The 26,565-nt window shown below is 37.0% G+C and overlaps 1 protein-coding gene across 1 annotated transcript in view; it reads left to right on the forward strand.

Moving 5' to 3' along the window:
• The window catches only part of rca2.1 (regulator of complement activation group 2 gene 1), a 49,765-nt gene extending 29,034 nt beyond the window's left edge, over window positions 1-20,731 (forward strand). Inside the window, exons 21-27 of the mRNA XM_067447454.1 lie at window positions 1,893-1,952; window positions 4,986-5,045; window positions 16,040-16,063; window positions 16,319-16,372; window positions 18,566-18,593; window positions 19,566-19,634; window positions 19,978-20,731. Coding sequence (XP_067303555.1) covers window positions 1,893-1,952; window positions 4,986-5,045; window positions 16,040-16,063; window positions 16,319-16,372; window positions 18,566-18,593; window positions 19,566-19,617 — 278 coding nt within the window. The 3' untranslated portion in view covers window positions 19,618-19,634; window positions 19,978-20,731. The remainder of the gene's footprint in view (window positions 1-1,892; window positions 1,953-4,985; window positions 5,046-16,039; window positions 16,064-16,318; window positions 16,373-18,565; window positions 18,594-19,565; window positions 19,635-19,977) is intronic.
• The last annotated feature ends 5,834 nt before the right edge of the window (window positions 20,732-26,565 follow it).

Genomic DNA, 26,565 nt, shown 5'->3' on the forward strand with positions numbered 1-26,565 from the left:
GAGATTAAGTGCACGCACTGAGACGATAGAGGTATGTATCAACTCGTTTTAGTTAAGTACATTTAGTTGGACAGATTGATGTAAAATCAAGCTTGTGATCAGAGATGGGAGTAACCAGACCATTGATGGAGATGTCATTCAAGCCAGATGTACTAACTTAGTCAAGTGTGTGGCCGTGAGTATGAGTTGAAAAGTTAACATTCTGATGAAGTTCAAAGCAGTCCAGAACAGCCATTAACTGTCCTACTAGCCTAATTAGTCCTACTAGAGGAGGGAGTAACAACGTGAATTTTAAAGTCACCAAGCAAGATGACCTTGGATGATGAATCACAGGCTAGCGTTAGTAGTTCACTTAGTTCAGAGAAAAAATAGTTTTGCAGTTTAGGGGGTCTATAAATCAGGATGATTGTAAGGGGACTGTTCGAGGAAGTTTTCAAAACCATATATTCAAAAGTCGTAGTAGTGTGGAAGTCCAGTTGAGCAAGTGTAATGGAGTTGCGATAAATGACCGCAAGGCCACCCCCTTTAGTAAATAAACGTGGCTTTGACAGGTGCTGGTATTCGTATGGTGTTAGCAGATTAAGATGTATGAAGTCATTCAGTGTTTGCCAGGTCTCAGTAAGGAATATCATGTCCAGATTTTTGTCAATAATAAGTTCACTTAGGTAGAGGCCTTTCTACCTCACAGTCAGTCCAACAGATGGAGGAGAGAAGGGTGAGAGGGCTCGTAGAAGGCTGACTGCAGAGAATCTCAGCGGTAACAACAACAAAAGTATACTCAGCCAAGTAGAAAAAGTTAAGTCCAGTTTGTAGCAGGATGCAGAGAGAGAAACACCAACTGTCCAGAAGCGGACACAGCAAATATAAACAATAGGAGCGGCAGCCAAATGCGCACGGTGTTCCCACACAGCGTTCAAACACCGGAAATGACATCACAGGTTTAATCAAGGATTACAACTTCTGCATGTGCATTTTAAAATGTTTAACTAATATAGGGCTGTCACTAGTGATTATTTTGGTAATCGAGTAATCTATTGGTTATTTTGACAATTAATCAACCTATATAGACCTAAGTGTACAATAGCCTTTAATATTATTTAAAATGCATATATAATAATGAGGCAATACTAATAGGTTTAAATGTGGTGTAATGTTACATATATATATATATATATATATATATATATATATATATATATATATATATATATATATATATATATATATATATATATATATATATATATATATATATATAAATATATATATAAATATATATATATAAATATATAAATAAATAATTAACTTATATATATTACATATTATAACAAATGCCTGCAGAGGTCAACAACATCCTGGTGTTTGTTGTTACACTTTACATCATGATCAAGTTCTTGTTTAAATTTGGCCAAACATTTCATTAAAATGTCCACTTAATCTTTAATATTTGGCTACTTCATGCCACAATATCTCATCACACCCCTAATATTAACATACTTCTGACACATACTGACCGGTTTATAAATTGTTTTAATATGAAATATTTGTTTATTTTGCCGTTTTGCTTTTTAGATTTTTTTAAAATTTAAATCCCCTTGAACTTTTGTTCATCTCTGAAGAAAACTTTAGAAAGTTTCTTCTCTCTCTCTCATTTTAAGCATATAAATGTGTTGATACACTGGGCAACTTTTTTGAGTAATGTTTCTTAGTGATGTTCCTTTGGCACTTTCCCATTGAGAATGGGCAAACATTTTTACGGCAACATTGCTCAAAACGTTGGCCTGTGAATCTTCACCTTGAGGGTGTGTTTTTATTTCTGCTGTTATTTACACTTCTTGAACTCATATTTCTAGTTCACTAACCTGATGTCTATGTTACATGTTTGAATCTAGCCCTACCTACAACCACAACTGCCACGATAGTAACACCAGATGCTTCACCTAAAGATAATGGTATTGTCCTCTTTGAATTTATACTCCATTATAAAATTATTAGACCAAATTTATGTTCTCCAGATGGCCCGTTTTTAAAGAATTAACAACATAAAAATCCAGAAAGAGAGAGCTAAGAAACTTTCTGCAGTGGTGTTCATACATTTATGTACAATTGTACGAAAACAGTGACTTAATCTTGGACTGGAAATTACAAATCAATTAAATTTCGATTCAAACATGTGACTTAAATTCTCAACAAATAATTTTGTTGCCTCCAAATAATTGCATTTGTGTTGCACTTTTCACAACATATTCGATCTCATTAACTAACCATGCATGCGCACTGATTTGTGCATGAAACAACTGTGTAACATTTTTTCAACATATTATGTTTCACCAATAACATTCCAAAAAGATAGTATGATTTACAAAAATGAAGTGTAGGAACAACTAAAACCACATGCTATGGCTGGCCTTTTAAACATGTCAAGATGCACATGTTAATATGCATACATATTTCATCTTAAAGGGATACTTCACTGCCTTTTCATATTAAACTATGTTATTCCCTTAACCAAAACGAGTTGATACATACCTCTATCGTCTCAGTGCGTGCACTTAATCTCTCTGACGCAGTGACAATCTAATAGCATTTAGCTTAGCTCCCTAAGCCCAGTTCATTCACTATGGTACCAAACAGAGATCAAGTTAGAAGTACCAAACACCTCCACGTTTCCCCTATTTAAATACAGTTACACGAGTAGTTGAACGATCAAGTATGGTGACAAAATAAACCGTGACGCATTTCTAAGCGGATTAAAAAGGAGAACTATAATGTATGGCGGATTAGCACTTCTGAGAGTACTTTGGCTCGGCGCAGTAAAAAGTCCCGGCCGAAACATCTTCCCTCACACCTCCCCCTCACTCTCTCATTTCTGTCAATAGGGCACTTTTTACTGCGCCGAGCCGAAGTACTCTAAGAAGTGCTAATCCGCCATACATTATAGTTCTCCTTTTTAATCCGATTAGAGAAATACCACGTTTTATTTTGTCACCATACTTGATCGTTCAACTATTCGTGTAACTGTATTTAAATAGGGAAAACGTGGAGGTGTTTGGTACTTCTAACTTGATCTCTGTTTGGTTCCATAGTGAATGAACTGGGCTTAGGGAGCTAAGCTAAATGCTATCAGATCGTCACTGCCCGTCAGAGAGATTAAGTGCACGCACTGAGACGAGAGAGGTATGTATCAACTCGTTTTAGTTAAGTACATTTAGTTGGACAGATTGATGTAAAATCAAGCTTGTGATCAGAGATGGGAGTAACCAGACCATTGATGGAGATGTCATTCAAGCCAGATGTACTAACTTAGTCAAGTGTGTGGCCGTGAGTATGAGTTGAAAAGTTAACATTCTGATGAAGTTCAAAGCAGTCCAGAACAGCCATTAACTGTCCTACTAGCCTAATTAGTCCTACTAGAGGAGGGAGTAACAACGTGAATTTTAAAGTCACCAAGCAAGATGACCTTGGATGATGAATCACAGGCTAGCGTTAGTAGTTCACTTAGTTCAGAGAAAAAATAGTTTTGCAGTTTAGGGGGTCTATAAATCAGGATGATTGTAAGGGGACTGTTCGAGGAAGTTTTCAAAACCATATATTCAAAAGTCGTAGTAGTGTGGAAGTCCAGTTGAGCAAGTGTAATGGAGTTGCGATAAATGACCGCAAGGCCACCCCCTTTAGTAAATAAACGTGGCTTTGACAGGTGCTGGTATTCGTATGGTGTTAGCAGATTAAGATGTATGAAGTCATTCGGTGTTTGCCAGGTCTCAGTAAGGAATATCATGTCCAGATTTTTGTCAATAATAAGTTCACTTAGGTAGAGGCCTTTCTACCTCACAGTCAGTCCAACAGATGGAGGAGAGAAGGGTGAGAGGGCTCGTAGAAGGCTGACTGCAGAGAATCTCAGCGGTAACAACAACAAAAGTATACTCAGCCAAGTAGAAAAAGTTAAGTCCAGTTTGTAGCAGGATGCAGAGAGAGAAACACCAACTGTCCAGAAGCGGACACAGCAAATATAAACAATAGGAGCGGCAGCCAAATGCGCACGGCGTTCCCACACAGCGTTCAAACACCGGAAATGACATCACAGGTTTAATCAAGGATTACAACTTCTGCATGTGCATTTTAAAATGTTTAACTAATATAGGGCTGTCACTAGTGATTATTTTGGTAATCGAGTAATCTATTGGTTATTTTGACAATTAATCAACCTATATAGACCTAAGTGTACAATAGCCTTTAATATTATTTAAAATGCATATGTAATAATGAGGCAATACTAATAGGTTTAAATGTGGTGTAATGTTACATATATATATATATATATATATATATATATATATATATATATATATATATATATATATATATATATATATATATATATATATAAATAAATAATTAACTTATATATATTACATATTATAACAAATGCCTGCAGAGGTCAACAACATCCTGGTTTGTTGTTACACTTTACATCATGATCAAGTTCTTGTTTAAATTTGGCCAAACATTTCATTAAAATGTCCACTTAATCTTTAATATTTGGCTACTTCATGCCACAATATCTCATTACACCCCTAATATTAACATACTTCTGACACATACTGACCGGTTTATAAATTATTTTAATATGAAATATTTGTTTATTTTGCCGTTTTGCTTTTTAGATTTTTTTTTAAATTTAAATCCCCTTGAACTTTTGTTCATCTCTGAAGAAAACTTTAGAAAGTTTCTTCTCTCTCTCTCATTTTAAGCATATAAATGTGTTGATACACTGGGCAACTTTTTTGAGTAATGTTTCTTAGTGATGTTCCTTTGGCACTTTCCCATTGAGAATGGGCAAACATTTTTACGGCAACATTGCTCAAAACGTTGGCCTGTGAATCTTCACCTTGAGGGTGTGTTTTTATTTCTGCTGTTATTTACACTTCTTGAACTCATATTTCTAGTTCACTAACCTGATGTCTATGTTACATGTTTGAATCTAGCCCTACCTACAACCACAACTGCCACGATAGTAACACCAGATGCTTCCCCTAAAGATAATGGTATTGTCTTCTTTGAATTTATACTCCATTATAAAATTATTAGATACACATTTATGTTCTCTAGATGGCCCGTTTTTAAAGAATATTGAAATAAGTTGCAAAAAAAAGTGTTGCCATAGCATAACAGCTGTAAGAACTATTTTTGTAATAACAAAAATAACTGAATGTTTAAATAAAATAATGCACCAAAAATATATACAGCTCTGGAAATAAATTAAGAGACCACTCAATGAGAAATCAATGAGAAATCAATGTTAAGTGGTCTCTGGATTTTTTTCAGAGCTGTAAAAGTACAATTTTCAAACAGATTAAAGTGCAAAAGAATTAGGCTATAAAGAACAACAGGTAGGCTTACAAATTACAACAAGGTCTCATTATTTAATGCATTAAAGATTGAGCAAAAGCTACATTTGTTACAGAAAGTATAATGTTTTTGGTCATGTTGGTTAAGAAATACTGATCATTGTTAGTTTTATCTTAGGTCCATTAAAAAAGTTATTTTGATTTTGATTTAAATGTTATTAAACAGTAACTAAGAAATTAACATTTACTTAGAATAAAGAATTCTTTATAAGTATTTTTCATTGTCATTTTGATAATAATGAATTAACATGTTAACTAATGAAGTCGTATGTCTCAAAGTTTTACTGAACAATAACAAATAATTAGAACAGTTCTAATCATTAGGGCATGTTGATGTCCAGATTAAAGCATAAAAATGTTTAAGTTTGAAAATAAATAGCCTATTAAGTATTTAAGTATTAAGTATTTGGTGCTGTGATGAACAACATTGAGATTACAAAAAACGAATTGCTGTTTTAAAAACTACAGACGTTTTGTTTGTTTGCGGGTTTCCGGGGTAACCCCCGCGCCCTCTGCTGTCACTGCGGCACTTCATTAGCGCGGCTCCTTCACTGGTTCATGTGCTTCTCATATTACATCTGAGCACGTGTCCCTTTGACGCAGAATACAGCGGTGTTGAGCATTTATACGGTTGATGGGCAAAGTATTCTTGAGTGCATTATAAAAAAATTATTAATTGTTAATAAATTATCACTTACGATATTTTAAAGTGCCCACGATAACAATATCGTGCATATTCATTATCGTAATAAATCGCATTATCGAAAACCGGCACATGTCTACCCTGGAGTATATTCAAATGATTGTGCTTTTCCCCCCTCATATCCACCTGAGACAAAAGATTTATGGATTTTATTTCTGGAAAAATTACTCCGGTGACACAAATTGGCGATATTTGCGTCATCTTTGGAATGTTTGGCCAGAGGCTAAAGACTACAGCCAGCAGAGGGAGCTATTTCCGCATGTTTTTAACTCACACATGGGGGGTGGGAGATCACACTCACAGCTCAGCTTGCAGCTACAGGCATTAAACGGACCTATGCTGAGCAATGTAAGTGTTTGAACTTCTCAAATTAATTCCTATGAAAGTTAAGCTTCCAAAGGCATGAACTGAAAACGTGCCAGACTGAACATGCGTTGTAAATGTATATGCCCTGAGTGTGGTCACGATTACTTCAGCTCTCATCACGAGAGCTCATCAGCTCATTTATGACGTTAAATGTAATCTGACTCCTGCAGCGTTAGTGCTGTGAGACTCACTCGGCGACTCGATCGTTATATTGAACAGACACGTTCAGTATTTAATCGTAGTGTCTGTTCTCCAACTCAGTCACAGTAATCCAGTAGCGGCGGCTTTGGGAATGGCCTCACAGGGCAGCAAAGCATTTAGACAAAAATAATTCTCTTTTCTCAGTCTAGAAGGCACCAAATTCAAAAATAATTTCACATTTCTACTACATTAATGACCCAGTTTAAATACAGATTCATCTTCCCAGCGCTGAAGTATCCCTTAAAAATCTTGGACTGGAAATCACAAATTAATAAAATTTTGATTCAAGGATGTGACTTAAAGGGTTAGTTCACCCAAAAATGAATTAATGACTCGCCCTCATGTCGTTCCACACCCGTAAGACATCTTAGGTTCAAAGTTTATCTTCGGAACACAGTTTAAGATATTTTATTTTTACTCCCTCAAACTATAAACGATGCTCAGGATGCACCAGATAACACGTCAGCAGCGTCACTGCGGAGTTGTGTACTCAGATTGAAAACAGATACGGAAGAGAAGACACTGCTGAATAAAGTCGTAATTTTTATTTTTTACAAAATTTATTTTTGATGCTTCAAAAAATTCTAACTAACCTACTGATATCAAATGGACTACTTTGATTATGTTTTTATTACCTTTCGGGACATAGATTCAACAAGGTGCTGAAAGCATTCTTTAGAAATGTTGGCCCATATTGATAGGATAGCATCTTGCAGTTGATGGAGATTTGTGGGATGCACATCCAGGGCACGAAGCTCCCGTTCCACCACATCCCAAAGATGCTCTAATGGTTAAGATCTGGTGACTGCAGGGGCCATTTTAGTACAGTGAACTCTTAAATTCACGAATTATTATTTGAAATTATTTGAGCTTTCTGACATTGTGCATTATTCTGCTGGAAGTAGCCATCAGAGGATGGGTGCATTGTGGTCATAAAGGGATGGACATGGTCAGAAACAATGCTCAGGTAGGCCGTGGCATTTAAACGATGCCCAGTTGGCACTAAGGGGCCTAAAGTGTGCCAAGAAAACACCCCCCATACCATTACACCACCAGCAGCCTGCACATTGGTAACAAGGCATGATGGATCCATGTTCTCATTCTGTTTATGCCAAATTCAGACTCTACCATTTAAATTTCTCAACAGAAATCGAGACTCATCAGACCAGGCAACATTTTTCAGTCTTCAACTGTCCAATTTTGGTGAGCTTGTGCAAATAGTGGCCTCTTTTTCCTATTTGTGGTGGATATGAGTGGTACCCGGTGGGGTATTCTGCTGTTGTAGCCCATCCGCCTCAAGGTTGTGCATGTTGTGGCTTCACAAATGCTTTGCTGCATACCTCAATTGTAACGAGTGGTTATTTCAGTCAAAGTTGCTCTTCTATCAGCTTGAATCAGTCGGCCCATTCTCCTCTGACCTCTAGCCTCAACTTTTTTCAAACCAAAGACTTCAAGAGTAGGCATTTTCGCCCACAGGACTGCCGCATACTGGATGTTTTTCCCTTTTCACACCATTCTTTGTAAACCCTAGAAATGGTTGTGCGTGAATCCCAGTAACTGAGCAGATCGTGAAATACTCAGACTGGCCCGTCTGGCACCAACAACCATGCCACGCTCAAAATTGCTTAAATCACCTTTCTTTCCCATTCTGACATTCAGTTTGGAGTTCAGGAGATTTTCTTGACCAGGACCACATCCCTAAATGCATTGAAGCAACTGCCATGTGATTGGTTGATTAGATAATTGCATTAATGAGAAATTGAACAGCTGTTCCTAATAATCCTTTAGGTGAGTGTACATTTTCAGTGGAGGGAAAGAAAGCTCTCGGACTAAATATAACATTTCTCAAACTGTGTTCTGAAGATGAACGGAGGTCTTAAGCTGGGCATACACTCTGCAATTTTTGTCCGATTTCGAGACTTGTGCAACTTTTTTTTACTTTTTTTTGGGTCGGGACAATTTTTAGGTTTATCGTGCGTCGTTTGTCGTGAGGTGTTCACGCAGTGTACAGGGGGAAACGAGAGGTGACACCTTTCCTGATCGGCAGTCGGATGAATTTCTGGCATGTCAGAAATTCTGCTCGCCCCTCGTGAGGTTATAACACAGCTGAAGCAAAGCCACGAACTGATTGCCCCATTTTCCCTCACTGCATATGAGCAAAAGCAGACGTTTAAACCATTTAATTTTTAAAAGCAGGCAAGGAAGAAAACAAAAAGAGGGAGAAACGCAGTCTTCGGCGCATATTCTCAGACAACGAGAGAGAAATTTAATTCAACATGCTGATAACGAAGTCTACTGTATTCATTTATTTTCGTAATATTTCTATTTTGGTCCATATTGTGAGAAAAAATAGAAGAGAAGTAGGCCCATTTGTGTTAAACAAGTTGTTTTTAGATACAGTCTTGTTCAAAATAATAGCAGTACAATGTGACTAACCAGAATAATCAAGGTTTTTAGTATATTTTTTATTGCTACGTGGCAAACAAGTTACCAGTAAGTTCAGTAGATTGTCAGAAAACAAACAAGACCCAGCATTCATGATATGCACGCTCTTAAGGCTGTGCAATTGGGCAATTAGTTGAAAGGGGTGTGTTCAAAAAAATAGCAGTGTCTACCTTTGACTGTACAAACTCAAAACTATTTGTACAAACATTTTTTTTTCTGGGATTTAGCAATCCTGTGAATCACTAAACTAATATTTAGTTGTATGACCACAGTTTTTTAAAACTGCTTGACATCTGTGTGGCATGGAGTCAACCAACGTGTGGCACCTCTCAGCTGTTATTCCACTCCATGATTCTTTAACAACATTCCACAATTCATTCACATTTCTTGGTTTTGCTTCAGAAACAGCATTTTTGATATCACCCCACAAGTTCTCAATTGGATTAAGGTCTGGAGATTGGGCTGGCCACTCCATAACATTAATTTTGTTGGTTTGGAACCAAGACTTTGCCCGTTTACTAGTGCGTTTTGGGTCATTGTCTTGTTGAAACAACCGTTTCAAGGGCATGTCCTCTTCAGCATAGGGCAACATGACCTCTTCAAGTATTTTAACATATGCAAACTGATCCATGATCCCTGGTATGCGATAAATAGGCCCAACACCATAGTAGGAGAAACATGCCCATATCATGATGCTTGCACCTCCATGCTTCACTGTCTTCACTGTGTACTGTGGCTTGAATTCAGAGTTTGGGGGTCGTCTCACAAACTGCCTGTGGCCCTTGGACCCAAAAAGAACAATTTTACTCTTATCAGTCCACAAAATGTTCCTCCATTTCTCTTTAGGCCAGTTGATGTGTTCTTTGGCAAATTGTAACCTCTTCTGCACATGCCTTTTTTTTTAACAGAGGGACTTTGCGGGGGATTCTTGAAAATAGATTAGCTTCACACAGATGTCTTCTAACTGTCACAGTACTTACAGGTAACTCCAGACTGTCTTTGATCATCCTGGAGGTGATCATTGGCTGAGCCTTTGCCATTCTGGTTATTCTTCTATCCATTTTGATGGTTGTCTTCCGTTTTCTTCCACGTCTCTCTGGTTTTGCTCTCCATTTTAAGGCATTGGAGATCATTTTAGCTGAACAGCCTATCATTTTTTGCACCTCTTTATAGGTTTTCCCCTCTCTAATCAACTTTTTAATCAAAGTACGCTGTTCTTCTGAACAATGTCTTGAACGACCCATTTTCCTCAGCTTTCAAATGCATGTTCAACAAGTGTTGGCTTCATCCTTAAATAGGGGCCACCTGATTCACACCTGTTTCTTCACAAAATTGATGACCTCAGTGATTGAATGCCACACTGCTATTTTTTTGAACACACCCCTTTCAACTAATTGCCCAATTGCACAGCCTTAAGAGCGTGCATATCATGAATGCTGGGTCTTGTTTGTTTTCTGAGAATCTACTGAACCTACTGGTAACTTGTTTGCCACGTGGCAATAAAAAATATACTAAAAACCTTGATTATTCTGGTTAGTCACATTGTACTGCTATTATTTTGAACAAGACTGTACATCTGCTCTTACTTTTCATGGAGACTGACATTATTGCAGTGTTCTGACATTATAAACTGATAATCATTTAATTATAGATCTATAAATCCTTGTTTAATCGAGCTAAATGTTTTTAAATAGTGAGGAGTAATCTTTTTTTTATTATGCAGTGTGTCAACTATGCATTATGAAATTGTTGAGGGGTCAAATTAATATAATATCAATTTAATAATAAAAAAATATTTATACATAAATTCTAAATCCTCTTGACATCGATAGCTGAAGCATTTGATAGGTTATCTCTCTAGCCTACAGTACACCATGGTCTATCGTCTCCACGGGGGTTTTATTGCGCATTTTTCACCCGTACAGTGTGAGCAGACAAGTCGCGCTCGACGGTCGGACCGCACAGTGTGAGCAAATAAATTGTGTGCTTTGGCGTTACATCCCATGCGATCTACTTGTACAGTGTGAGTAGGTAACCTTGCTGAAAGCGCATAGAAATCGCACAGTGTATGCCCAGCTTTACGGGTGTGGAACGACATGATGACAGAATTTTCATATTTGGGTGAACCCTTTAAATTCTCAACAATGTTTTTTTTCTCTCCAAATAATTGCATTTGTGTTGCACTTTTCACAACATATTCTGTCTCATATTCTAACTAACAATGCATCCGCACTGATTTGTGCATGAACAACTGTGTACAATTTACCAATAACATTCCAAAAACATACTATAATTTACGAAAATAAAATGTAGGAACAACTGAAACCACATACACAAAAATCACATGTTAAAATCAACTGTGGTGGGTAACGCTATCAGATCATTAGCCACTTTGACGGGTTACTTACTTTGCTGGAAATCTTTTTGTTTTGTGCCAATATCTCTTGAGTCATCAATATATATTAAATGCAGTTTCTTTCACAGAATCTGTGCATATCTGGCTTACTTGAACATACATATTACTACGCAAAAAATAACGGCACGCTTGTTCATTTGCATTGAAATATAGCGAAGATTAAAAAAAAATGTGGCGTTTGTTTTGTGCTGAGTGTTGTTTGATGTCCTTTTGTACTGTATTCATCTGTCGAACAAAGATACATTTTTGGTGATGAGAATGAATGGAATGGAACAGATGATTGGATGACAGGATTTTGTTTGAATAAAAGGAATTTTATACATTCATCATATATATCAGGAGTGGCAAACATCAGTCCTGGAGAGCTACAGTCCTGCAGAGTTTTGCTTCAACCTAAAACAAACATACCTGAGAAAGCTAATCAAGTTCTGAAGGGTCAGGGATTGTATTATAGGGAGATGAGAGGGTCTGTATCTCCCCCAAAAAAGTGTGAATATCTTTATTAGCTGCAAAGTACTAGTCACTGCAGGGCAGTTAAAACTACATTTAAAGAGAACACTAAAACATACTTATTTTAATTAATTAAATATGTTATTACTTTTTGTTTTACCATCATTCATTAAAAAGTGTTATATCATCATCATTAGGCACTCAACAGAGTCATCATTCATTACAATACAAGACAAGACTAACCTGGCAACGATAGATTAAACTTTAAAAAAAAATTTTTTTATTAAACAACATATAACACAATATTTATAATTTTCTCTTTATTCATTAAAATGCATAATATCATCATCATGTGCATACATGTCATTGCCATTCAATTCTTATCATAACTGGTAAAACCTGAAAGTCAAAGTAACAAAATATTAAATAATGTTATTATCTTTATACAATATCACTCTATTACGTTTAAAGGAACCGTATGCAAGAATGTATTTCAATTAATCATAAAATGGCCATGATATGTCACTAGTATGTGCCGATATCAATTTTTCATGTTGCAATTAATTGCTGACGCTTTTATCACGGTATACGATATTATCACAATATTGAAATAAGTTGCAAAAACAGTGTTGTCATAGCATAACAGCTTTAAGAACTATTTATGTAATAACAAAAATTACTGAATGTTTAAATACAATAATGCACCAAAAATATATACAGCTCTGGAAAAAAATAAGAGAACACTTAACATTGAGAAATCATTGAGAAATCAATGTTAAGTGGTCTAGCTACATTAGTTACAGAATGTAACTAAGTTCGCAGAGTTTTTTTCGAGTATGGGTTGGCTTGACGTTAATAGACCGGAAGGTCCTTGTATGGGCCGTACGGCTCTTCTCCCGGTAGGGTGCGCGTGCGCGACTCCAGCGAGAGAGGAAATGCACGCTCATAAACACTCGCTCAGGTGCAGATCCCGTCGATCCAGGTGTCGCGCTCCACTTTATTCCTATGGTTGACGTCGAGCGACTTCAGTGCTTCAGCATAGCGTTCCGGGGAAGGCAGAAATGATTTGAATGCAGAAATGACGGGAAGCTTCACAACATCGCTTCAGTTGCGTCGCAAAAGTGGATCTCCACCGTTCACTACTGTCAGGACTAGGGCTGGGCGATATGGAGCAAAAAATATATCTCGATATATTTTGCTATATCTCGATATACGATATATATCTCGATATCTTTACAAGAAAAATAACCCCCTAAAAACTACAGCAAAAACAAATATGCCAAATACCACAAAAACTTTTTTTTTTAAATTGAAGTGCAAAGAGGTAGTCAAGTGCTTTTGCGACATTTAAAAAAAAAAAAAAAACTCCCTGATTACATAAATAATAATAATTTAACTGTAAAAGAAAATAAATAATATTGCCTTCTTTTCATTTATTTCATGCTTTCAAAAGATGAATCAAAGACTCCCTTTTTTACAGTTAAAGTAAACAGTAAGCATTTTGCAGAAAGATGGGGGCATGACTGAGATATAAATAAACTGATTTTGTCATAACACCATTTCCTGTTAAATTTGTATCAAAATTCAAACAGTGATGTTTGTCATGAGTTTGACAAAATTCAAACTCATCATGCAGATCATGTAGGCTACACATGAGCTGAATTTCACTTCTTTTCCAGTTACAGAACGAAATATGAATGTCAGAAGGTAGGCTATATGATAATATGATACAGTACAACTTACAGAAGAGCACCGCGTGTCTCAGGACACCCGGGATGTCGTGTTTTTCACTCTTGGTTAAAACGTGAATAGACCTATTCATCATAATCCCGTGATAAAGCTGACAAAATAATAATAGTAATGATATTGCAATACTTTTTAAATGTTTTCAAATGATATGCGATCATTTTGACATTTTAACCGAAAACTATGCTATCAGTTAGACACAGATCATAAACTGGCATGATTGCGACCGCGTCTCGCACCAGTAGTGTCAATCACCTGACTGTGGATGAAACGTGCGATTTGAACTATGATGGACATTAATATTTCTTTATGAATTTTAGCAAGCAGTTGTGTTAGAAGAAAAACATGGTCTCTAAACTGAGTCCAGAACAACGTGCGCGCTTGTCAACATGATAACTAATCCTCACCTGGTTGCGGAAGCAGCCGTGTTCAATGAAACAACACGCGAGGGGAGGGGGAACAAAAGCAATGAGGCGGGAGGCGCGTGAGCGGGAGCGAGCACAACACAGAGAAGGCAAACAAGCAAAGTGGCGGAATCAGAATTAAATATAAACAATATATCGATATATACGATATGTCCAAATCCATATCGAGCTGAAAAAATATCTCGATATATTTTAAATATCGAGATATCGCCCACCCCTAGTCAGGACTTCACCAAATCATACCAAAGAAGTGTGTTTTTGACAGAGTGGTCCCAGGGATAAAGGTTCGGTCCTGCTTTGGAAGCAGCCGGTGAGTAAAACTGCTCCAAATGTCTGTGCTGTTGGCTCGTCACGTGAGTAAACGACACAATCGCGTGCTTCGTCATTCAAATGCGATAGCGGTTACTCCATTGTTGTTCTATGTAAGTTATAACGTTACACTAGTCTGACGTGCAAAACCGTTTTGCTTGCTACTGCCAAGGTTTAGTCGCATACAATAGTCCATAAACTGAATCATGTCCTCATAAACTGTGAGTAAACACACAAATGTTGACAGGCCACTAAATACAGTACATACCACAGAGACGGACGTCCTGTGTTGCTGTTTCTCCTGTTCAATTTATTTCAGCCTCAGATTTGATTCTGGATCATTATCGAGTTTCTCCACGCTTGAGGACGTCACCGCTTTGTTCGCGATCGTCATTCTTTAGCTCCGCCCACACGATACGCCTCCAGGCGCTCGTTTTTTTCCGGAAAGACTCAGTACAGCCCATATTTCTTTTATAAATATAATAAAACTAAAGACTTTTCGGAGATATGAAGGATGCAATACTACTCTATAGGTACTCAAGATTGACATGAGATTGACTGAAACTGAGTGTTTCACCCCCCCTTTAAATACAATGTTAATACTTTAATTGAGTACTACCTGTTGCGACATTCCCTTCTATTATAAAATAACCTTGTAGTAAAATCTATGTAATATATTGTTTAGCGTAAAACATGTTGAAGATAAGTAGACAGGCAGTCGATTCATTAAATGAAAAGCTGTTTCCTCACAAAAGTGGTTTATTAAGTGTAGTGAAATCTCTGTAGAAGGGTTCCTAGAAAGCTACAGGTAGGTGAGTTTTATCAGGGTTGGAGCTGAACTCTGCTGGAGTTCACCATCCCTTATATTTAAAAAAAAAAAAAAAAAAAAAAAAGAGTAGAACTTCTGAACTGCCAGTAACTTAAACATTTATTAGCCAAATTGGCTGTTGAGTGAAATTTATTTTAAACCCTGTTTGTAATGAACACAAGATAAAATCACTGATTTTATCTGAATAATTTTTGTTTATATTGGTTTAGTTTTGTGTGGGCATATTTTTGTGACGTGTGTGTCTGTCTGTCTGTGCTGTTTTTTGTTTTGTTTTTTTAAACCAAAGGCAAAAGTTCCTTGTGTAAGTGTTCTTTAGGCTGCTGATTTTTGTTCATGGTGTTTTTTGCAAAAAGACACAGAATGAATACTTAAACTTACTGCACGTTAACATTGTAACTCCTTATTTAAGATTAAATAATACCGTATTGACAAATGTATATATATTTTTGCCTTTTTTCTTATATTGGCCATTGTTTTTTAATAATTTTACATGATTAAATGTTAGTTGAACTGCAAAAAGATTCTTGTTTTTCTCTCTAACCAGATATTAATGTTGGGAACACTATACTTGTTAAGGGGAACACTTGTTTTCTAAGAATGAGAACAGATCTTTCTGTCAAAAAATGCATTGCTGTACTATCTTTTTTTTTTTTTTTTAATCTCTCTCTGTCTGTCTCGCTCTTCTCTTTCTCTTTCTCTGTATGTCTGTCTGCCTGCTAACTGTGCTTTTTTCCCCCACAGAGAAATCACCTAGCAGTAACCCTGGCAAGTAACCTTTTCTTTCTTTTTTTCCCATATTGTTAGAAACTGTGGCTCCTTGATATTTTTGAAATGTATGAACTGGTGGATTATAATGTGATAATTTTAGTAGTCACTTTGTAAATAAATTTAAATGACAATGTATATTTAAGCTGTTTAATTTTATACTACTGTTTGTTATTTAATAGATTGCATTTTCCTAATTCAGATCTTACTGTTCATTTTGTCTTAATCCAGTCAATTCATTTTCTCTAATTTCAGCATTGAGTATCTGTCTGGTATTGCTGGTTTTGGTGGTTTGCGCTGCCATCATCGGTAAGTCTCAGTTTGCATAATTCACCAGCTATGTCTACAAAAACCCATTTTAAATAATTAAAATATATATATATATATATATATATATATATATATATATATGAAGAAATGAAGACAGACTCAGGATTGCAATTAATTAAAAGAAAAATTTACTTAAAAATAGTTTGAAGTTTAGAAAGCCGAAGCCAGCTTCAAGTCTCACAAGGAGTTCGTAGGCCGCGCTCCCTCTCTTACCGTCTCGTTGCCTCGCCCTATCGTACATAAAATTGTCCCAACAGTTATAACGTTTTCAAGGTCTTATCCAAGTCATTACTGCAATGTGGATGCTTCTGATTGGCTCAGAGACAATGCACAGCCATGGTAAATTACCACTCATGTCAGTTAATCTGATGCACGTTTCCATAGGTGTGTCACTTGTTGACGCTTTCACCCCGAAATTAGGCCCGTAGTGACCTTCCAGGTCTGGAGCAGGCACCAACTTACCCAGAACAAGTCCACCTATCTCTTAGGATGCCCATTGTACAGCACCTCAACACTGATCTGAAACAGAATATTGCGCACATACACAGATACACAGTCTCTTCAAGGTAAAACATAGAGCAAAATAATAACTGGAAAGAATCATTAAAGTAATATAGGAAGATAAATATTGATTAAGGTTTTGATTATGAATTTAATTAGGATATATATACATATGTATATTGAAGCGGCAGTGGATTTCAGAATCCCCCTTTCGCAAACAAAACCAGTGCCAAAAAGTGCTCTGGAGTCTGGTTATCAAGAACTATCGGAAAAAAGTTAACTTCGATTAATTGATGCTAAGCGAAATGGACGTTCATGACAGAGCATGTTTTCTAAAAGTGCTATAACTCAAGAACTCAATGAGATATTTTCACCAACCTCTGTAAACGTGTATAGGCTCATTCTTTGGTCATGATAAAACAATTGTGATGATTGAACACTTGGTGGCGCTATAACATGAAAACATGAAAATGGCTATAACCACCTGACCGCTAGTCCAATTGACTTGGTAATGCAGTGTCTTGGTCCAAAGTCCCATGTATGTGTATGAGAACATTAGCATAGCAAATTCTTCTTCAATACACATTATAACATCACATTAAATAATGCTTCATCATTCATACCCATAGGTGATAGTCTGCAGAGTAAAAACATTTTTTACTTTATAAAATATTTAATGTGATGTTATAATGTGTATTTGAAGAAGAATTTCAGCTTGTCTCAGCTCTCATTTACTCAAAGGCAGAGAAAGTAAATATAAAATATAATAAAATAAAAATGTCATGCCATGGGACCTTTAATTGTAATAATATTGAAAACAGAGCGGGAACGAAAATTGTAGATCTAAAATAAACAAATTATAGCTCCATTTATTATACTCATCACTTCTTATAAATGCCAAGCCTGAACAATTTGATTTGAACATGAAAAACTGAAACTACTGGTGTGCAGAAAATGTGCTACACAAATAAACTTGGGCTGACGTACCTCTCATTCGGCACAAATCAAAATGTGACCGCTTTGTGGATGCACAGATTTTGCTTTCTCCTTATATAATTCATTAAATTAAAGCTACACTGTGTGACATTTTCCCTCATCTAGCGGTGAAAAGGTATACGACCATCCAGTAAATATCTTCTGTTCCTCTCAATTCCGATTTCGTTTTAACTCCTACGGTGGCCGATTTAGTCCAAGATTAACATGGCTTCCAGTTCAACCTCGTCCATGAGTGCCATCGAGTGTTAAAACATCAAAGGCGAAGCTTGAATTTATGAGTATGTCCCTCTTTGGCTAATGTACTTTCAAGATGGAGGGACAACATGGCGACCGGCATTCGAACCCCTCACCCATATGTATTTTCAATGGCATATTATAAACTTACGAGACTACTTTATTACTTGAAAGAAGTAAATATACATTAATGAGCACATATATTTTCAAAGAACTAAGTGTTTTTAGCTAAGAATAAACAAAAAAAGTTACACAGTGTAGCTCTAAAGTCAAGCATGTTTTAGATAATAAAAATTAAAAAACACATTCCAGAAAATAATATGGTAGTTTTCCAAACCTATAGATTCATGTTGCTAGCAAGTTTTGAAATGGTTTCATTTTTTATTTTTCTAATATTTGAGAAATACTTGCATTTGTAATGCTTACAATTTCTCTGTTTAGTGGGCATTGTTTACTGGAAATGCTTTAGGTAAGTAATCTGCATTTTCTCATTTGCTTTGTTTTTTTGCTAAGCTATTGTTCTTACACTCTTAAATTGGGTAATAAATGAATGCCTTGCATTGAGTTGCAAAACAGGTGGAAGATTTGGGTAAGATTTCCACACATTTTCCATGGGAAATTGAGATGCCTTTTGAGGGTTTTAATATACCCATCTAGTCATGCATATGAAGACAGTCACTAGACTTTTTTGGATTGCACCTCTAAAGATGAGTATTCTGAGTAGGTGGCAACTGTCCCTGGTGTAAAACTAGATTATGCAAAATCCTGAAGAGAACTCCACCTTTGAAAGAAGTAGCTGCTCCCAGTCAGGTATCCTTTCGGTCTCAAGCTGTGGTCCTATTCAGTGACCCTGTGAATATGTAGATGGCAATTTCATTTCTTAAAATGGGTTCTTTGCATCATCAATTGATTGGAACATACCATAAATTTGCATATCTGATTTTTTTTTTTTTAATAATCAGTTACTAAGGCAGTAGTTTTATATTGTATCATCTTTTTTGGCAGTTATGTCATTCACAACTGCAGTGCTTCATGAGCAGTTTTTCTCATGAGCATTTAAGTGCACAATTTTATCCTTTTTCTTTATTTTAATGCACTTTTTGCGCTTCAAAGCAAAATGTATAATGTTGAGATTAATCTCAGAAGTTTTGATGGCTTTTGATAATTTAAAAAAAAACCCTTTCTGGAGGATGGTGTTAATTAAACAAATATATATCCAGTAATATATTAAACCAAAATGCTTCGTTGTGCATGGAAAAAAGTTCCCATGAAAAATTCTTGTGGAAATGTCTTACATTTTGCTGCTCGCATACAGTATAGGGGAAGCTTTGTGCTATTTTTTTATAGAATGGTGGAAGGGTTTTCTGTGCTGGAGTGAGATTTTAATATACCCAGCTATTAAGTCATACACATGCACCATTACTGGACTTTTGGATTGCAGGTCAAAACATCAGTATTCTAACAAGGTGGCGAAAAAAGAAGATGAGTTATAATAACCCACACATGCATGGTAAGGACAATGGGGACTATGAAACATTTTATTTAGTGTGTTACAGTGTCAAAGGTTTCTCCTACTTTCACTTTACTTCACCATGAGTGCATGGCCAAAGTTTCTGAACATCATACAAGCATCAATGTGGCGGGTTCTTTTTTGGGATGGATTGGTTTCTGACCACAGAAGTTATTTGTTAACAAGGCAAAAGACAATTTGTGGAGGAAGTTGTAAAAGTTTTTCATGACCACGCATTTATCAGATCAATATATGCATGCTGTAATTTAGAGTATATTATTAATATAGTTCATAGTGCATTATTTGGTCACTTAATGACTCATTATATCATATTATTTTACAGGCATTCATGAGAAAATCAGAATCAAGCATGAAGCACTGCGAATATGTATCGCTTATACAAGCACTTCTCAGAGTCTGGCAAGGGGATGGACAAATTTCTTGCAGCAAATTCCATAATCAGACATGTTTTGAAAATCCAAGCTTAACTGAACTAGACTCATTTCTAGCAGTAGCTAACTTTACCCCATTCTTCTCATCTGAAACAGATCTGTCTTCACACAAGTCAGGCTGATTTCACTTTTATAAAGTGTTTGCGTGTAATTTCTAGTGATCACTCTTTACTTAATGATGTTGCATTTTTTCTTCATCCTGAGAACATTTAAAGTTTCACACAAAATGCACTGAACTGCCCTTTACCGCTCTAACTTTATTGAGGGCTATATTTAGCATGAATGATTATTTTAAAAAGCAATTTCTGATTTCATAACACTTCCACAGCCACATTTTGATTGTTTAAACAAAGAAAAGTTGTACAATGCTTAAGGCTGTTTTTGTGTAGCCAATGTTCTCACTTTTCATTTGGACAGTAAATGTGTACGAGTTAAACTTCTAGCAGCAAATGCAGCAGAATGCCCAGGGCAGAATTTGATCTATCTTTATATAAAGTGCCTTTTCATCCTCTTAGGGGTTTTGTTCAGTGTTGTGCAGAATTTGTGCATGTTCAGATTTCATTAGGATCAGCTTTGCTGTTATTCTCGATTATATACCAATTATGTTCCAATGAAGAAGAAAGATTTCTGCAATGTTTAATGTAATTTACGTATCTCTGTGCTTTGTAATCGAAATATTCCAAAATATTTAAGGTAAAGCTAGTGTTAATTTTTTTGCTAATTTATTGGCCAATGGTATTTTTTGTGGGGTGGGTTGGGCAAGCATTTTGAATTGATTTGGATTATTGATCAAAAAAGCTTTACAAATTGCAGTCATGCAGAATTATTTTTGGTTTTTAACTTAATTTTCTGAACTATTTTTGATGTGAAATACTACTGTTTGACTAGTGTTCTACTTGTAATTTGAGCGAGAGTTCATCGTAGCAATAGGATTGTAATAGTTTTAAAGGGATAGTTCACCCAAAAATGGAAAATGTAATTTACTCACCCTCAAGATCTTCCAAGCCTGTATGAATTTTTTTTGTTCTGCTGTACAAAAAGAAAGATATTTGGAAGAATGTTTTTTAACCAAGCAGATCTCCGTGACCATTGACTACCACAGTAGGGAAAAAATAGTATGGTTAGTGGAACTGAGATCTGCTTGGTTAAATATCTTTGTTTGTGTTCAGCAGAACAAAGAGATTTACACAGGGAACAACTCGAGGGTGAGTAAGTTACCATTTTTATTTTTTGGTAACTAGGCATATCCCTTTAATCCATGGTTCTGCTTAATTTGTCCTTTTAAACTCACCCATGCCATGCCTTTTTTATAGAAATGCTGGTATACACAAAGTTGTAATCAAATCTAAATCTATCAAAAAATCTTATCTATCTTGATATATCAAATCTCTTCTGTCTTGCAATTGTGTTTCACTTAAAATAAAAGCTCCATAATCAAAACAAGACTTCAACTTTGTTTGATTGAAGTAATTGCTGACCCGGGTACATATGATCAAGAGAAAAATGTCTTAATTGTCAAGAGTTCCCATTATATATTTCATTAATTACTTCAGATTTTTCTTTTGGTTTTCTTAGATGTTTGTGACTGGTCATTAAAAATGTAATTTTATAATATTACACAATGCTCATGGTTAGATATTTGTAATATTGCAAAATTCAACAAGCATAGTAACAAAACAAGCAGCTATATGTGTATTATCTGAAGCTTTCTGTATCACATGGCTGCCAATAAACATTCACATGGTCACTGTATTCAATGTCTTAGTAATTTAATCATTCATCTAGAGACAAGAATGTTTGTAACGTGTTACATGTGACTGGCTCACTTAAATTTTATATTTGGCATAATTCAATATTGGCAAATCTTAAATGTATAATTACACAAACATACAAGTCTAGCACAACGTGCAAAATAAACTACTAGTTTTAAAAAATTAGATTAAAAAAAACGTAGACCTAAAGATAATGCAAAACTTTTGTGCCCTAGAATGATTTGAAACAATATGTTAAATTGTTCTCTGATATCTACATAGAGGTTATGTGGCTTAAGTGCAAAAATTGTCCAGGTACAGTTTTACAGGTCCATTTACAACCCTAGAAATTGTCCCTAGGATGTAATGCTCTGTTTTTGCCTTATTTGGAGTCATGAATATTAATGTTGAGCTCAACTCTGATTGGCTTATTTCAGCAGCTCACAGCAGTTCAGCTGTTCAGCGAAGCGGTTCGTAAGTCCTGACGGAACACCGACCGATTGAATGACACTTTAAGCAAAACATCTCAAATGGGGATTGCTGAAATGCATCTTACTTGCTTATTTGGCGTTTTCAGATCATCTGCACGTGACAGAGCTTGCGTTCGTGCGGTTGCCAGATTCCAATCCAATCTGGCAACCATATGCATGTGAGCTCTCGTGCGCAGATGATCTGAAAACACCAAATAAACTGCATTTCAGCAATCTCCATTTGAGATGTTCTGCTTAGTGTCATTCAGTCTACATTTTAGACTAAACGTTAGTCACAATGTAGGCTACGCAGTGAATGTGATGTACTCTTAATACAAGCATGCAGAAAACATAGGCTTACTTTAGTTCGCAAAAATATAAATATATAACTTATTTTTACAAAATGAATAGCCTTGTCAAATGACTATCGTTTTAACTTATATGGTGGAAAAGGTGACGATTGCTAGTAGGATCAAGAACGATCTGTAAGCAAACTATCTACGGTTGTATTTTGTAATACAAAATTATATTAACTTTTGTCATTAGACACACTATTTAGTTTTGTATGGTACTTGGAGTTTCCTATTGTTACTGTACTAGCATCTTGCGTTATCTAGACAATGCGGTCTCTCTAAGAAACTTTCAATTGAATCAGAAATTGTTTAAACAGTCAATAAGTGGATAAATCACTACTTACTGCTTGCAGGAACACAGTTGCCCCTTTCTTCAGTTTAAGACGCTGAGCTAAGCTTGCTTGAAATGGGCCGAACAAACGAACGATTTGTTGTGGTATCCGATTATAATAAACCTCAACCATGACTGTTGACATATGAAAAGTCCTCACGTCTCCTGAAAGCCTGAACATGACGTGTGTGTCATGAGATCAGCCGTTTTTGCGTGTCTTATTTACCATCAGTAGATTCAACTTCGACAGTTCCGCCTGACAATGCACATGTTTGGACAGATGCAAATGTTGGGGGTGTGCATATAAATGATCCCCAACGCTTGCGTCACAGTTGAGTTTATGTTGAGAAGCACTTATTTTTCCGTGGTGTTTTTGATTCACGAGATTTAAATAAGAAGTATGAGGCAATGGTGTTTGAGACATAGGCGCCGATACTGTGGGTGCTCCGGGGCTCGAGCACCCACGGAAAATATCGAGCACCCACGTGTGCCAGACTGCCAGTCAGGGACGGATTGGCAATCTGTGCGTTCTGGAAAAGTCCAGAACGGCCGTCCAACCGAGGGCCATCGGCCAAAAAAAACCAAAAAGTATAATAACTGTCGCGATAGTCAATGATAATAAAATAATGAGCTCGATATTTTTTCCGGCCGCGATAATTTCCATTTGCATGCTTGTTTGTTTTCGATGTTTCCCTCGCTGACGGAGCGCGCGCCTCGTCCGTTTGGGGAGATGTTTAAACTCGACGCGCAGACTGGGTGTGTGCCGTGATGAGACGTCAGGCTCGGCCAGATTCGTCTGGAGCTCGTGCTTCTTCGGTTGCGGAGCCGCAGGCAAAGTTAAAAGATTTGACGGACACACCGCCAAGCGAAACGGGGTCTCGCGCACTCCGCGTTTTTGCAGCGTGCGCCTTCGCGCTCGTGCGGACGCGTATAACAGGACGCGAGTATAACAAGGCAAACCTACACTGATGTTGGCAGTTTGATAAATGCAAGTTAATTCTTCAGTTCAATGTTTGTGTGCTAAAAAGGGCAATACGTTCCTGTAGAGATACGTATTCTCCTTTTTTGACAAATAAAGGCATGTCATCAATGTCTTCTCTCTAGCTGTATCAAAATCTCACCTAGCTTTCCTCAGAGATGGTCAAGTTTTGTGCATGATTACATGATATATTTGTCTGTATTTGTGAGAATTGGCGCTGTCTTGATTTGAAAGAGATGCTACTTTACGGCTTTATTATCAATTAAATAGGTGTGTGTGTGTTCGTGTCGGCCGCTGTCCATTTCCTAAGGTTCTGAAATGCAAAAAATGTTTGACCAACTTTTTTAGGTCTTTCTTTAAAGGCCGCGTGCGCCAATGAGCACCCACGGAGGAAAACATAAATCGGCGCCTATGGTTTGAGACTCACAGTATGTGATGTCCATGTACTGAGCTCTTGTTATTTTACTATGGTAACTTAAGGTTAGTTCAATTTTTCATTCTAGGGCACCTTTAAACATTTCAAATACTCGTGGCTAGATCTGAAAACCACATTAAGGGTCTGGGTATTTTTGATACATACAAATCAAGTATATTTTCACAGGTTTTTTGGTCTCATTCACTCTGAGGCACAGAAATCGCTGGGCCTTTTGGATCATCAAAGCGGTCCATGGTGTGAATCTGCATGATCATGTGCAGGCCGTAGGTAAGAATGAGCACCATGAGCAGAGAGATCAGCAGACCCATCCAAATCCCTGGAGTGAAGAACCCTGCACAATCGCTGGCATACGAGAACATTTCACCAGTACCGTTGAAGGCTTGGATCTGTTGGAAACAAATGATGTTTCTCTCAGCTGCAGTACATGGATTTTTGTTGTTTTTGTGCACTCACTGCAAGTCATAACTTTCATGTGACCTGCACATCAATATAGGAAAAAAAATGTTTTGGCCTAAAAAACGTGTGACATCGCTTAGAGCACCTTTAAGTAGTAGTGAGACAGTGCCATTAAACTACAACTTTCAATAGAGACCTTGAATGTGTACACTATTGTACAGACAAGCAGATGAATCCAGAAAATAAACTCTAACAGATTCTCGTTAAACATATTTCCTTTTTTTTTTTAAATCAACAAAGAAAATTAAGTTTGAGGAAAACATTACATATTTTCTCATGAGGTGCTTTTTCTCTTATTTGGTGTCAAATATGTCAGCCCGATTACCAGAAACAAACAGCTCGCACACTGACTGAATTGTTGAAGAAATTTTTATAATTTATGTTTGAGTTCACACAAGAAGTCAACATCTGTTTCTGCCATAATAAAACACCATAAGACAGTGTCTTTTGAAACCCAGGGGGTAGGGACGGGAACCCTAGTTTGAGAGTTTTCCCTCATCAGAGGTGTCGGCTAATCTAAATTAGATCTAAGACCACTGTTTGTTGCTTTTCATTTAAATGAGTTCTAAGACAGAAGGGGGGCCATGTATGTGTGTGTGTTTCTTACTTTCCCTCTGTAGGTACAGGGACCATTGTGTCCCATGACAAAAGGGTTGGGGGGGGAGACATTTGTTTCATCTTTCCTTTTGTTTTTGTAAAACACTGACACGGGTATAAAAGCTTGGACCTTCCTTTGTTTCCCCAGTTCACACTCGACGCAGGCATTGCCTGGTTGATTGTGGATTCATTCTTGCAAGGATTAAATCTTTATAAAGACACGATTGGCTAAGGTTTGTCTCTTATTCAGAAATGCGACGGAGTTAATATAATTTTGCCTATACATTTTGGTGTCAGAAGAGGGATTCCTTGGATGTGCCTTCCGGACCCTGAGAGCGGACGGTGACCGATCATCCTGGACGTTAGAGTCACAGCCTTACCCCGACTGATTCAGGGAGAAGGGCCGGCTGCTCTAGGGGTCCTGGAGGGCCCAACCACTGGAATTAGAGAAAACGAACCCGGGGTGGCAACGGGACGCTTCTGGTAAGAGACAAACTTAAAAATTTGGGGAAGAATTTTAAATAGAATTTGGTTAAATTGAAATTTTAATTGATAGGGATTAACCATACTGGGGGTCTGAATCTGTGGCAAATGCATCGTGAATTTATGTGTTTTACGGGGTGAAACTGAAATCACGAGGGCGAAAATCGGGCGTTTGGGTTAACGTCCGTCCCGTCTGGTCTGGGTGAAGGATCAGTAAGGACGCTAGGGTTAGCGTCCTCCCGTCTGGTCTGGGTGAAGGATCAGTAAGGGCGTTTGGGTTAACGTCCGTCCCGTCTGGTCTGGGTGAAGGATCAGTAAGGACGCTAGGGTTAGCGTCCTCCCGTCTGGTCTGGGTGAAGGATCAGTAAGGGTGCTTGGGTAAGCGTCCTCCCGTCTGGTCTGGGTGAAGGATAAGATCTGTACGGAGACGTCCGACAGATTACTAGCGTGCACGCGAACAGCCACAAACTCAGACTGCCAATATGGTAAAATCCCAAAGCAAGCTAGCAGAATATGATACACCGGTGTTTTTGTCAAATGGGAAAATTATATGGCCAAAAATGCATGCAAGGTATAGAGAAATTAATTGAATTAATCATGATTTCCAAAAGAGGGAATGCTGT

This window comes from Pseudorasbora parva, chromosome 6, assembly GCF_024679245.1.
Source record: "Pseudorasbora parva isolate DD20220531a chromosome 6, ASM2467924v1, whole genome shotgun sequence".
In the NCBI taxonomy this organism is placed as follows: domain Eukaryota; kingdom Metazoa; phylum Chordata; class Actinopteri; order Cypriniformes; family Gobionidae; genus Pseudorasbora; species Pseudorasbora parva.